Source organism: Artibeus jamaicensis, unplaced genomic scaffold (genome assembly GCF_021234435.1).
Source record: "Artibeus jamaicensis isolate MK-2021 breed Jamaican fruit bat unplaced genomic scaffold, CSHL_Jam_final scaffold_1964, whole genome shotgun sequence".
Classification (NCBI taxonomy): domain Eukaryota; kingdom Metazoa; phylum Chordata; class Mammalia; order Chiroptera; family Phyllostomidae; genus Artibeus; species Artibeus jamaicensis.
The window spans coordinates 45,624-60,243 of NW_026522030.1; the positions used below are offsets into that span (position 1 = coordinate 45,624).

The 14,620-nt window shown below is 40.6% G+C and overlaps 1 protein-coding gene and 1 pseudogene across 1 annotated transcript; both read right to left on the bottom strand.

The window, feature by feature from the left end:
• On the bottom strand, positions 1-936 carry LOC119064653 (olfactory receptor 1J4-like). The gene has a single exon (XM_037166479.2). The coding sequence runs from the start codon at positions 931-933 to the stop codon at positions 1-3; it is 933 nt and encodes a 310-aa protein (XP_037022374.2). The 5' UTR covers positions 934-936.
• Positions 937-13,622: 12,686 nt separating this feature from the next.
• LOC128626026 (olfactory receptor 1J4-like) lies at positions 13,623-14,620 on the bottom strand (annotated as a pseudogene).

Below are 14,620 nucleotides of genomic sequence, written 5' to 3' on the forward strand. Positions count from 1 at the left end.
CTACTTAAATAAGTTAATCCTGTCGACAAACATTTCTAAGGCCTTCTTTATATCTCTGTTCCTCAGGCTGTAGATGAAGGGGTTCAGCATGGGGGTAACTACTGTATACATAACTGAAGCAGTTATGTTTTTGGAATCCCATGATGAGGACAAAAAGTAAACAACAGCAAGTGTCCCATAGTATAAAGACACTACAAGGAGGTGGGAGCCACAGGTAGAGAACACTTTGAAGAGTCTCTTAGTGGAGGGAGTCCTTAGGATGATGGTCCCTATACGGATATATGAGCCCAAAACAATAGCCAAAGGTGGAAAATAAAGCGTTCCTCCCTCAGAGAAGATGACCAGCTCATTGAGGGAGATGTCTGAGCAGCTGAGCTTCAGGAGCACAGTGAGGTCACAGAAGAAGTGGGTGATGACATTGTTGGCACAGAAGGACAGTTGGACCAGCAGGAGGGTATGTAAAAGTGCATGGTCACAGGCTATAATCCAGGAGGCAGTCACCAGCAGCACACACAGCCCCTTCCTCATGATGATGGTGTAGTGTAGAGGGTGACAGATGGCCACGTACCGGTCGTATGCCATCACTGCCAGAAGAAAATTGTCAAGACTACCAAAAAGTATGAAAAAATATAACTGAGAAATGCATCCCACATAGGGAATGGATTGTTGCTGAGTCTGCATGTTCATGAGCATCTTAGGAACAGTGACAGATGACAGACAAATGTCAGAGAAGGCCAAGTGGCTGAGGAAGAAGTACATGGGTGTGTGCAGGCGGGAGTCCAGCCTGATGAGCAGGATGATGAGCAGGTTACCCAGCACTGTGGTCAGGTACATGCCCAAGAACAAGGCAGAGAACATGCCCTCCTGCCCTGGAGGGATGGGGAGCCCCAGGAGGAAGAACTCAGACACACTGCTCTGGTTCTCAGGCCTCATGCTGCTCTTGTGTCTGCCGAGGATGAAGAAGGTTGGAGAATGTCAGGATTGAGACCATCACATCTCATACTGCAGTTTTTAAGAAAAATCTGAATTGTTCTACACATTATTAATTTGTTAGACTTGTAAAAGCGTGCATCCTCACTGTATCCCAGTGTGGTCCCTGGAAATCTTTGAAACCCATAAGCAGCCAATAAGATCTCATTGCACAGAAGCAGGAGGTGTTTACCATTTCATTCAGCCATTACTTACTGAGCGCAGAGTCTGTGTCGGGACTCTACTAAGGACTCAGATGCAGCAGTGAACAGGAAAAGCAAGTTGGGAATTTAGATCTCAGTGAGCATGGTATGATGATTTGTACACCAGCCCAGTGAATACACAATTCATTGCAGCAGAATTGGAAGATGAGCCCTGAAAACTGGAATCAGTTGTGTGTGCCTTAAGTAAACATGAGACTCCACTGCTAAGGAGTTGTTGGAACAATGTGACACTCTGCCTGTGAATCTGCTGAGTCCCATTGACCTACAGCTGTAACCTCAGGGACACTCTCGGAACTGGTGGCTTTTTAAAGCCAATTGATGCCACAATAGCTCCGAAACCAGAAAAGTCCACAAACTGTCTTTCATAAAAGTGCTGAACATTTTGGTTAATATCTGGGTACTGGACTAAGGATTTTACCTACATTGCCTGATTCAATCCACACACCTGACTTAAATTGCCAGAATTTCATACCTCTCCACAGCTGCACTAAGAATTTGTGGTCTTTCACGTATTCTACCTTTTAAGAAATAGAAACATAAATGATACCAATTCTAGAAGCACACAATGGCAGGGTGGGGGACAAAATGGTGCACACACATGTGCGTATCTGTCTATATTACAGGTGATATATAATATATAAACTTGATGCATACTTGTGTCTTCTCTTTTCATAGTTGATAATCACATTTTTAGTTTTTTAAGGATTTTATTTATTCATTTTTAGAGAGAAGAAAAAGGAGGGAGAAAGAGAGAGAGAGAAACATTATATGAAAGAGATACTTCAATTGGTTGCCTCTCACTCACCTCCTACTAGGGACCTGGCCCACCCTCATCAGCAACCAAACCAACAACCTTTTGGTGCACAGGCTGGTGTTCAATTCCCTAATCTGCAACAGCCAGGGCCTCCTATTTCCTATGAATTAAAAATTAGTGTGTATTAGCTACCTCTTGGGGTTCAGTCTAATAGATCTGTGTGATCAGAATGCATCCTCAGGACCATTTCACATGGAATCTCCCCATTTATTGTTTGGGGGGAGGGTCAAGCACAATATGAGCTGTGAGGACTGAAAGTTGTCCAAACTTTTCTTAATCCTCTTACTACATAACTTCACTCCTTCTTTTTCATATACTTTTCAACTGCCAAAAAATTCTATACATGATCTTCTGTTTATGCAATAACTCTTTTCTGAGGGCTTCTATAAGATTCAAAATGCCAATATAATTCTTCCCACATGAATGTGGAAAATGAGGCCTAGGATTAAAGTAACTTTCGAAGGTCTCACCACCAGTTGATGGTGATTCTGCACAACACATTCACACAGCAGGATGTCTGGAGGGGTTTTCTTTTCATTCTTATTTCTTTTCTTTTTTTTTCATTTCTTCCCTTTTCCTTTTATTTCCTCTTTTTATTTTTCTTTACTTCCCCCCTCTCTTTCTCTCTATCTCTCTTTCTCTCTTTCTTTTGGGGTGAGGGGCCTCGAAGTTTAATAAAACTAAAGGGTTGCAAAATTCTGAGCATACCAGCTACATGAAAATAACAGCCAGTTTGTTCTATGAAACAGGGATTTTCTTAGAGTTTGGTTAATTGAGCTAATGGTGCCCTAGAATGAGGACACTTAAGGAAACACTGAAGAACATGGATGCAGATCACACACACACACAGTGGTGATTTGCAAATTTCAGTTACCTGTGACCAGTTTCCCATGCTAAAGGAAGGAGAGCTAATATGTGGCTCAGCTCACAAACATTCACATATTGGGTTGGCCAAAAAGTCCATTACATTTTTTTTTTCTGTAAAATAAGACTTTTTTCATTTTCACCAATAACTTTATTGATTTGGATATTTGAGTATGTTGGCTATCTCTTGCTATTGGCTTTTGGTCTATAGAGGCCAGGGGTGCTGCTAAACATCCTCCAAAGCATAAGACAGCCCCCGCAGCAAAGAATTATTTGGCCAAAGTGTCAAAAGTACTACAAAACTTTGCAAACCACTTCTGACACTTCCAATCAATCATAGCACCTTCTCCATGCACTGCACAAATCCTTTTTGTTTGTGTTTCATTCAGTTGTATTGTTACCTTCCTAGAAATAATTCAACATAATATGCTGAAAATGTTGGGTATTTTCTCCCATCTTCAGTATTAAAATGGCTGCTGGAAAATTCACCGACTTTGACAAGCAGTTTTAAAATGCACACTGGCATGAGAGCTGTCACAATACAATCTAACAAAACTCGTTTGAGTGAAGTTAAAGACAACTAAGTACAATGAGAGCCATCTTATGGAAGAAAACAAATGAATTTTTGGCCAACCCAATACATACATACAAGTCATAAGTAACACAAAATGAGACATACACTACACACAGTGATGGGCTATTCACCTGCATTCAGTGCAAACACACTGGAAATGCACATCAACACACATGACTCATGACACATCTGGTAAACACTCAATTCACCACACACACAAAACTCAGACACTATACACACATCACCAAAACCACAACAACCACAACAAATTTAAAAATCTCACCAGAAACACACACAAATAACACATGTGCACACCCAGCCACACACTCTACAACAGGTAGCACACACCCTCCTATTAAAAATGAGGGCATGATTCTGCCTCTTCTGACCCATCCCCTTTTTGGAGGAAGGCCATCAGCATGGGGCAGTTAAGCCTATTCAGTCACAGGCACACTCATTAAACCACCACCAACATCCCATGCTTGTGGTCACACAACACAGTAACACATAGAAAACCAAACAATACACCTTCCTGCTCTCACACACTAGTGTGTCACCCATAGACACAGCTCACTTGTACACCAGCACACACTGCTGAGCAGAAGTATGCTGGTGAGCCCTCTCTGACCTGACCTTGGCTCCCACGAAGTCAGGCATCTTCTTGTCCAGCAGCAGAACCAACAATGTCACCTCCAATGCTCAGCTGTGAAGCAAGTACTTTCGATCATAGGCGTGAATCGAGTCCCTAATCACAGGCAGGAGGCCGATAACTTGGTGTACATGGGCTAAAATGGGGCCAGGTTAGGTCTAAGTGGGGAAAAGAGTCAGACTGAGTCAGATAGCAAGCACATGTGCATACATGTGCACACAGATGCAACCATCCAACAGCATGTACACAAGCATACACAGTACATGCAGACTCAGAGACACAGAGCCATGGACACAGACTCTCATATATGAACCTACCAGCACACAGGCAGATATGTTCCAAGTTCAGACATCCAGCTCTTCTGACCTGTGCTCGTCTTTGCTGAGTTGAGTCACCTGCTCCAGACTGTGCCCAACTCCTCAGGGCAATACAGTTGAAGAGTTTTCTTCACAAACAGAAGAAATGTCTGGGGCTTTGGCACTTGTACAGACTTACACTTTCTTTAAACAGCTCCAGAGAAATGACTCAAAAATAACCCTACTAATGAGAGACTGACACCCAGTCCCCAAGCTTCTGGCTAATTCTGCCTGCCCTTTGGGGAGCTGTGTGTCCAGGAGCCAGAGTGGCTGGAGTCCCAGGGGACAGCGTCCTTGATTCCAGTGATGCCTGGAATCCTTTCTTCTTGGTCATGTGCCAGCTGAGACAAAGGACTTTTCAACTTTTTATTTGGAAATGATTTTAAAGATATATAAATGTTGTAAAAATGGTATCAAGAATTTCTGGAAAGGCCTTACCCACATTCCCCAATGTTTAAGGTTTTACTATGTGTACCCTCTGTGTGCATGTATGTATTACTGTATGTATGTTTCAGTTTTATTAGAGTTTGAGCAGATATACCACAATGCATACTAATAGAAACCATATCATATTAATTTTTCTACTTAGTGTTTTTATCCTCGATCAAATGGCTAAGATAGTGTCTGCCAGGTTCTCTGTTGCCAATTTACCATTTTTTAAAGTTACTATTTTAACCTTGTAATTAATAGATATCAATTGGGTACATAGTTTGAAACTAGACAATCATAGCTTTGTCCATCTTAAGCTTTTACTAACTATATTTAACGTTCATTGGTGATTCTTACATGACAAATTTTGCAGATGTAGTCACCAAATAGTGATTTTTCCAATTCTATCATTTCTTACATTTTTATTTTTATTTATTTTTAAAATTTTTATTTAGTTAATTTTCAAGGGCAGTTTTCTGTTTATTTCTCCCATCCCAGCCCATCCCTCCCCCATGCACCCCACTTCCCTCTCATTTACACCCCCCTTAGTTATTGTCCCTGAGTCCTTTATACTTGTCCCTCTAAATCCCTCCCATTTTTTCCCCTTCAATTCCCTTCCCTCTGGTCGCTGTCCCCCTGTTCTCTATTTCAGAGTATTTGTTTTTATTTTGCTTGCTTGTCTGTTTTGTTGTTTAGCTTCCTATTAAAGGTGAGATCATATGGTATTTGTCTTTCAACCCCTGGTTTATTTCACTCAGCATAATGCTTTCCAGTTCCATCCACGTTGTTGCAAAGGGTAGTAGTTCCTTCCTTCTCTCTGCTGCATAGAATTCCATTGTGTATATGTACCACAATTTTTTTTATCCATTCATTTACTGATGGGCACCTAGGTTGCTTCCAGCTCTTGGCTATTGTAAATTGTGCTGCTATGAACATTGTGGTGAATAGGTTCTTTGAAATTGATGTTTGGGGTTCTTAGGATATAATCCTAGCGGTGGAATTGCTGGATCAAAAGGCAGGTTGATTTTTATTTTTCTGAGAAAATTCCATACTGTTTCCCATAATGGTTGTACCAGTCTGCAATCCCACCGACAGTGAACTAAGGACCCCTTTTCCCCACAACCTCTCCAACATTTCTGCTGGTTGCTTTGTTTATGATACTCATTCTGATTGGTGTAAAGTGGTATCTCATTGTGGTTTTAATTTGCATCTCTCTGATAGCTAGTGATATTGAGCATTTCTTCATGTGTCTCTGGATCTTCTGTATGTCCTCCTTGGGGAAGTGTCTGTTCAAGCCCTTTGCCCATTTTTTCATTGGGTTGGTTGTCTTCTTAGAGTGGAGTCGTGTAAGTTCTTTGTATATTTGGGAGACTAAACCTTTGTCTGAGGTATCATTGGCAAATATATTTTCCCATACAGTTGGTTGTTTTTTTAATTTAATACTGTTTTCTTTAGCTACGCAGAAACTTTTTATTTTGATGAGATCCCCATTTGTTTATTCTTTCTTTTATATTCCTTGCTCTAGGGGACATATCAGTAAAAATGTTGCTGCGTGAAATATCTGAGATTTTCCTGCCAATGTTCTCCTCTAGGACTTTAATGGTGCCACGGCTTATATTTAAGCCTTTTATCCACCTTGAATTTATTTTGGTGTACAGTGTAAGTTTGTGCTCAAGTTTCATTTTTTTGCATGCAGCTGTCCAGTTCTCCCAATACTCATTTGTTGAAGAGGCTATCTTTACTCCATTTTATGTTACTGCCCCCTTTGTCGAATATTAATTGACTGTAGAGAGTTGGGTTGATTTCTGGGCTCTCTGTTCTGTTCCATTGGTCTATGTGCCTGTTTTTATGCCAGTACCAGGCTGTTTTGATTACAGTGGCCTTGTAATACAGTTTGATATCAGGTATTGTGATCCCTCCTACTTTGTTCTTCTTTCTCAAAATAGCAGCTGCTATTCGGGGTCATTTATGGTTCCATATAAATTTTTGAAGTGTTTGTTCTATGTGAAATATGCCATTGGTACTTTAATAGGTATCGCATTGAATCTGTATATTGCTTTGGGTGGTATGGACATTTTGATGATGTTGATTCTTCCAATCCGTGAACACAGTATATGTTTACATTTGTTTGTGTCTTCCTTGATTTCTTTCTTCAGGGCATTGTGTAGTTTTCTGCATACAGGTCTTTTACCTCCTTGGTTAGGTTTATTCCCAGATATTTTATTTTTCTTTTTGCTATATCAAATGGGATTTTTTCCTTGATTTCTGCTTCTGCTGATTCATTGTTGGTATACAAAAATGCCTTTGATTTCTGGATATTGACTTTGTAACCTACTGTTTTGCTAAATTTATTAATTAGTTCGAGCATTAATTAGTTTTGGGTAGAGTCTATAGGATTTTCCATGTACACTATCATGTCATCTGCAAACAGTGACAGTTTTCTTTCCTCCTTTCCTATTGGGATGCCTTTTATTTCCTTTTCTTGCCTGATCGCTGTGGCTAAAACTTCCAATACTATATTGAATAGAAGTGGTGAAAGTGGACATCCTTGTCTTGTTCCTGATCTTAGTGGAAAAGATTTTAGTTTTTGCCCATTGAGTATGATGTTGGCTGCAGGTCTCTCATATATGGCCTTTATTATATTGAGGAATGCGCCCTCTATTCCCTGTTTGCTAAGTGTTTTTTTATCATAAATGGGTTTTGTACCTTATCAAAAGCTTTTTCCACATCTATTGATATGATCATGTGGTTTTTGTCTTTGCTTTTGTTTATGTGATGTATTACATTTACTGATTTGTGAATATTGAACCATCCTAGCATCCCTGGGATGAATCTCACTTGGTCCTGGTGTATGATCTTTTTTATATATTGTTGGATGTGATTTGCCAATATTTTGTTAAGTATTTTAGTGTCTATGTTAATCAGCGATATTGGTCTGAAGTTTTCTTTCTTTGTTGTGTCTGTATCTGGTTTTGGAATTAGGATGATGCTGGCTTCATAAAAAGAGTTTGGGAGTTTTCCATCCTTTTGGATTTTTTCGAATAGTCTATGAAGAATAGGGGTTAGCTCTTCCTTAAATGCTTTGTAGAATTCTCCTGTGAAACCATCTCGTCCAGGGCTTTTGTGTGACGGGAGTGTTTTGATTACTGCTTTAATTTCATTTGCTCTTATTGGTCTGTTTAGGTTTTCTGCTTCTTTTTCATTGAGTTTTGGAAGATTATATTTTTTCAGAAATTTATCCATTTCCCCTAGGTTTTCAAAGTTTTTGGCATACAGTTCTTCATAGTAATTTCTTACAATCCCTTCTATTTCTGTGGTATCAGTTGTAATCTCTCTCCTTTCATTTCTTTTTTTAATTTATTTTTTATTGATTATGCCATTACAGTTGTTCTATTCCCACCTTCATTCCCCTCTATCCTACCCCCCGTCCCTACCATTACCCCCCTTTAGTTTATGACCATGTGTCTCAAGTTCTTTAGATTCTATATTTCCCATATTATTCTTGCCCCCCATCTATTTTCTATCTACTGTTTATGCTACTTATTTTCCGTACCTTCTCCCCCCTTCTCCTCCTCCCACTCCCCTGTTGCTAACCCTCCTTGAGATCTTCATTTCTATGTTTCCACTCCTGATCTAGCTGTCCTTTTAATTTGCTTTTGTTTTAGGCGTGGTTGTTAATAACTGTGAGTTTGCTGTCCTTTCACTGTTCATGTTTTTTTAACTTCTTTTTTTTAGGTAAGTCCCTTTAACATTTCATAGAATAAGGGCTTGGTGATGATGAACTCCTTGAATTTGATTTTATCTGAGAAGCACTTTATCTGTCCTTCCATTCTAAATGAAAGCTTTGCTGGATAGAGCAATCTTGGTTGTAGGTCTTTGGATTTCATGACTTGGAATACCTCTTTCCAGCCCCTTCTTGCCTGTAAGGTCTCTTTTGAGAAATCTGCTGACAGTCTGATGGGAACTCCTTTGTAGGTGAATGTCCCCTTATCTCTTGCTGCTTGTAGGATTCTCTCCTTCATTTGAATCTTGGCTAATGTAATGATGATGTGCCTTGGTGTGTTTCTTCTTGGGTCCAACTTCTTTGGGACTCTCTGAGCTTCCTGGATTTCCTGGAAGTCTATTTTCTTTGCCAGATTGGGGAAGTTCTTCTTTATTATTTGTTCAAATAAGTTTTCCACTGGTGGCTGTTCCTTCCCCCCTTCTGGTACCCCTATAATTCGGATGTTGGAGCGTTTAAAGATGTCCTGGAGGTTCCTAAGACTCTCCTCATTTTTTTGAATTTTTGCTTCTTGACTCTTTTCTGTTTGGCCATTATTTGCTTTCTTCTGGTCCACTTCATTGATTTGAGTCCCAGTTTCCTTTTCATTGCTATTGGTGTCCTGTGCAATTCCATTCATTTCAATTAGTTTCGCCTTCATATGTTTGTCTAATTTGTGGCTATAATCAACCAGTTCTGTGAGCATCCTGATCACCAGTGTTTTCAACTGTGCGTCTGAGAGTTTTGCTATTTCTTCATCACTTAGATTTATAGGCTCTAGGGCTTTGAGATCTTCTTGAGCCATTTTTGGTCTGTTTGCGCCTTTTAAGTATGAGGAGCAGAGCCTTAGGTGGTTCACCAGGGCCGGGCCACTCAGAGTCCCTGGGTTATGACGCTGTATGTGGAGGTGGGGTCAGAGCGGGGAAATGGCGGCACCCTTTACTTCCGCTCACCACAGGGACCGGCTGCAACCCGTCCAATCGCCCACTCCCTTGCTTGTCTATCCATGCACAAATGCGCGACCACAGTCAACCAGCAGCCCTGCTCCCTTGCTGTTTCCCCGTGGTCGCTCGCTTGGTCGCTCACTAGCTCCAACCCTGAGCCTGGATTCCGCGCACCTGAGTTCGGGTGACCGAGGTTTCCTGTGCTGCTCCACTCTGCCAGCTGCTGGTTTCGCCCCTCTTACTGGTCAGGCTGAAGAATTTGTTGTTAACAGACTTCCGAAAAGTTCAATTTTCTGTATTCTGGCTGTGTTTTCTGTTGCTAATATTTAGTTGTCTCTAAACTTGGTTGTGTGAGAAAGCACGGTGTCTCCACCTATGCCTCCATCTTGGCGGAAGTCCTCTCTCCTTTCATTTCTGATTGTGTTTATTTGTGTCCTCTCTCTTCTTTTCTTGATTAGCCTACTTAAAGGCTTGTCTATTTTGTTTATCTTTTCAAAGAGCCAACTCCTGGATACATTGATCCTTGGAATTGCGCTTTTAGTCTCTATGTCATTTAGTTCTGCTCTGATCTTGGTTATTTCCTTCTTCTACTTGCTCTGGGCTGTCTTAGTTGTTGTTCCTCAAGTTCTTGCAGGAGTAGGGTTAGGTTGTTTGTTTGAGATGTTTCTATCTTCTTTAGGTAGGCCTGTATTGCTATAAACTTCCCTCTCAGGATTGCCTTCATTGTGTCCTATAAGTTTTGGGTTGTTGTGAGTTCGTTTTCATTTGTTTCCAGAAACTTTTTGATTTCTTCCCTAATTTCATTATTGACCCATTTGTTATTTAATAGCATACCATTCAGTCTCCATGATTTTGGGTGTTTTGTGTTTTTTCCTTTGGGGTTGGTTTCCAATTTCAGTCCCTTGTGGTCAGAGAAAATGCTTGGTATGACTTCAATTTTCTTGAATTTTTTGAGGCTCGTTTTGTGTCCTATCATGTGGTCTGTCTTTGAAAATGTTCCATGTGCATTTGAAAAGAATGTGTATTTAGCTTCTTTGGGGTGAAGGGCTCTATATATATCAGTTAAGTCCATTTCCTCTAGGGTGTTGTTTAATGCTGCAATATCTTTGTTGATATTTTGTTTGGAAGACCTGTTCATTTTTGGCAGTGGGGTGTTAAAATTCCCTACTATAATTGTGTTGCTGTCAATATCTTTCTTGAAATCCTCTAAGATTTTCTTGATATATTTGGGTGCCCCTATGTTTGGTGCATATATATCTATGATGTTAATGTCTTCATGGTGAGTTCTTCCCTTGAGTATTATGAAGTGACCTTCTGGGTCTCTCTTTATGGCCCTTTTTTTGAAGTCTATTTTGTCCGATATGAGAATTGCTACCCCAGCTTTTTTTCTTGTCCATTTTCTTGGAAAATTTGTTTCCAGCCTTTCACTTTTAGTCTGTGATGGTCTTTTGTCCTGAGGTGGGTCTCTTGTAGGCACCATAGGTGTGGGTCATGCTCTTCTTCATTCAGCTATTTTGTGTCTTTTGATTGGAGCATTTAATCCATTTACGTTTAAGGTTATTATTGATAGGTACCTATTCATTGCCATTTTTGTACCTGTGTTTCTCTCTGTCTCCCTCTTTTCCTTCCTTTCCTTAAAGCAGTCCTTTTAGTATTTCTTGTAGAGCTGGTTTGGTGGAGGTGTATTCTTTTAGACTTCTTTTGTCTTGGAAGCTCTTTATTTGGCCTTCTGTCTTGATTGAGAGCCTTGTTGGGTAAAGTAGCCTTGGTTGTAGGCCTCTGGTTCTCATTACTTGGAATATTTCTTGCCATTGTCTTCTTGCTTGGAGTGTTTCCATTGAGAAGTCAGTAGCTAACCTTATTGGGGCTCCCTTGTATGTTACTTCTTTTTTCTCCCTTGCTGGCTTTAAGATTCTCTCTTTGTCTTGGAATTTTGCCATTTTAATGATAATGTGTCTTGAAGTGGGCCTCTTTGGGTTCCTCTTGATTGGGCCTCTCTGTGATTCCTGGATTTGTGTGACTTTTTCCTCTCATCAAATTAGGGAAATTTTCTCTTATTACTCTTTCAAATACGTTTTCTATGCCTGTTCTTCTTCTTTTCCTTTTGGTATTCCTATTATTTGTATATTATTACATTTCATATTGTCTTGCATTTCTTTTAGAGCCTCTTTTCATTTTCTTGCTCTTTCTGTGAGATGCTTTTATCTTGCCCTCCACCTTGCTAATCCGATCCTCCACCTCATGTAATCTACTTTTGAAACTTTCCACTGTGTTCTTCAATTCGGAAATTATATTCTTCATTTCCTCTTGTCCCTCGCTGATATTTTCTATTTCCTTTTTCATGTTGTTGTAGTTTGCAGAGAGATCATTGTAGCTTCCCTGTAGTTTCTAGTAGCTCATTGTGAGCTCTTTGAACTTCATAATAACCAATGCTTTGAATTCAATATCTGATAGTTAATTAGCCTCTATTTCATCTAACATTCTTTCTGAAGTTTCTGCTTTGTCTTTCATTTGGGGATTGTTTCTTTGTGTTCCCATTGTTTGAGACTCTTCTTGTTAGTCTCAGCTTCTAAAATTGATCTGTTCTGACTCCCTGGGTGTATGGTGTGAATTTCTGTGGTATAATACCTGTGAAGTTCAGTGGTGCAGACTCCTTCAGGTATCTCGATGTTCTCTGTTTCTACCTACTCCCGCGCTGGTCCTTGCACTGGTCCCTGTGCTGGTCGCCTACCAATGCTGAGTGTCCTGGCTCCCGCAGCCAACTCCTCTGGTGCCCAGGCCCGTTGCTACGGCAGTGGCACAGGGGCTGCGAGTGTCTCGGCTCCTGAAGCTGACCCTCTGGCACCCAGGCCCATCACAGGGGCTGCAAGTGTCCCAGCTCCCGTAGCTGACTCCCTGGCGCCCAGGCCCGTCACTGTCTTATTTTTATTTATTTATTTTTATTACAACTTTTAAAAAATTTAATGGTTGTTCAGGTACAGTTTTCTGTCTTTTACTCCTGTCTTAGCCTACCCCCCTCCCATTACTTCTCACTTCCCTCCCATTTCCACCCCTTTAGTTGTTCTTCATGTGTCTTTTATACTAGTTCCTGTAAATCCTTCCCATTTTCCTCTGAAATCCCCTCCCCTCTCCTCTCTGGTCACTGTCTGCCTGTTCTTTATTTTTTGTATTTTTATTAGTTGTGTTTCCCTATAATAAGAAACCTCCCCTTATTCCCCACTCATTTCCTTTATTTATTTGTTTATTTACTTACATACTTATTTATTATAAACTTATGGATTCCTATTCTTTGAGTTATATTCCAACTATTCGGTTCATTTTGAAGCTTTAGGTGTGTTTATTGCTTCCAAGAATTTTAAATGATCTCAGAGAGCAATGTAGGAAATATACATAAAAGAAACAGAACAAGTAATAACTAGAAACTAGGAAACTAAAGGAATGTTGACCCATAGAAGGTGGATCAGGAAGAATGAGGGATGGGAACAGTATAGATGTTAACATATACAAATTTCCTTCTATTTATAATTTTTAAAACCCATGAGTTTGAAGTGATATCTCCAGTTCTAGGTTGACACCAGAGAGTTCTTTCCAGCCTCTCCATTTCCATTCATATAACACTTTTCCTGTGAGAGTAAGGCATCACTTCCCTTTTCCTCAGTGTTTACTTATTTTCTGAATTTTTTTGATACATGGCAAGTAGTGTCAGAATCTTGAAGTCATACTGCTTTTAGTGACACACTAACTGTAGCTTAAGACTTTGTTTTCATCTTTTTCTTTTTATTGTGACAGTACATGGCCAAAAAACATGGGCTCTGCCTTCACAGTCCTCTGGGAGAAAGCTGCCCCCTAACTGTTGCTCTCATGCCAGACACATATCTTATAAGAGATGATGAAGAAGTGAAAAGTGTAATTAGGAATAAAGAATTATAAATAATCCTAGTAGCAAACCTGACCTCATTGACTTATTAACAAACTAATATGTGACAATAGAATGCATATCCTGTTAAAGCTGTAGGGAGATGTTGACCTTACACTAGTGTTAGGACATGTACCTCACTGTGCTCCTGACTGATATAAGAGGATTTAATGACTTCCACTTCAATAAGTTAGCCCTGTAGACAATCCTTCTAAGGCTTGCTTTATATCTCTGTTCCTTGGGCTATAGATGAAGGGGTTCAGCATGGGGGTAACTACTGTATACATGACTGTAGCAATTATGTCTTTGGAATCCCATGATGAGGACAAAAAGTAGATACCTCCAAATGTCCCATAGAATAAAGACACAACTAGGAGATGGGAGCCACAGGTAGAAAAAGCTTTCAAGAGTCTCTTAGTGGAGACAGCCTTCAGGATGATGGTCCCTATATGGATATATGAGACCAAAACAATAGCCAAAGGCAGGAAAGAAAGCACTCCTCCCTCAGTGAAGATGACCAGCTCATTGAGGGAGATGTCTTAGCAGCTGAGCTTCAGGAGCACAGTGAGGTCACAGAAGAAGTGGGTGATGACATTGTTGGCACAGAAGGACAGTCAGACCAAGAGGATGGTGTGCAAGAGGGCACTGCCACAGAAGATGATCCTGGATCCAACCACCAACAGTGCACGTAGCCCCTCCCTCATGATGGTAGTGTAGTGTAGAGGGTGACAGACGGCCACATACCTGTCATATGCCATCGTGGCAAGAAGTAAATTGTCAAGACCACCAAAAACTAAGAAAAAATACAACTGAGAAATGCATCCCACATAGGAAATGGATTGTTGCCATGTGTGCATATTCATTAGCATCTTAGGAATAGTGACAGATGACAGACAAATGTCAGAGAAGTCCAAGTGACTGAGGAAGAAGTACATGGGCGTGAGCAGGTGGGAGTCCAGCCTAATGAGCAGGATGATGAGCAGGTTGCCCAGCACTGTGGTCAGGTACATGCCCAGGAACAGGGTGAAGAACACGCCCTAGTGCTCTGGCCTGTTGGGCAGCCCCGGGAGAAGGAATTCAGACACGCTGCTCTGGTTGTCCCTCCTCATGGTCCTCCTCTG

Excerpts from the sequence above, each read along its gene's own strand:
- LOC119064653 (XM_037166479.2), bottom strand. The coding sequence starts at position 933 with ATGAGGCCTGAGAACCAGAGCAGTGTGTCTGAGTTCTTCCTCCTGGGG.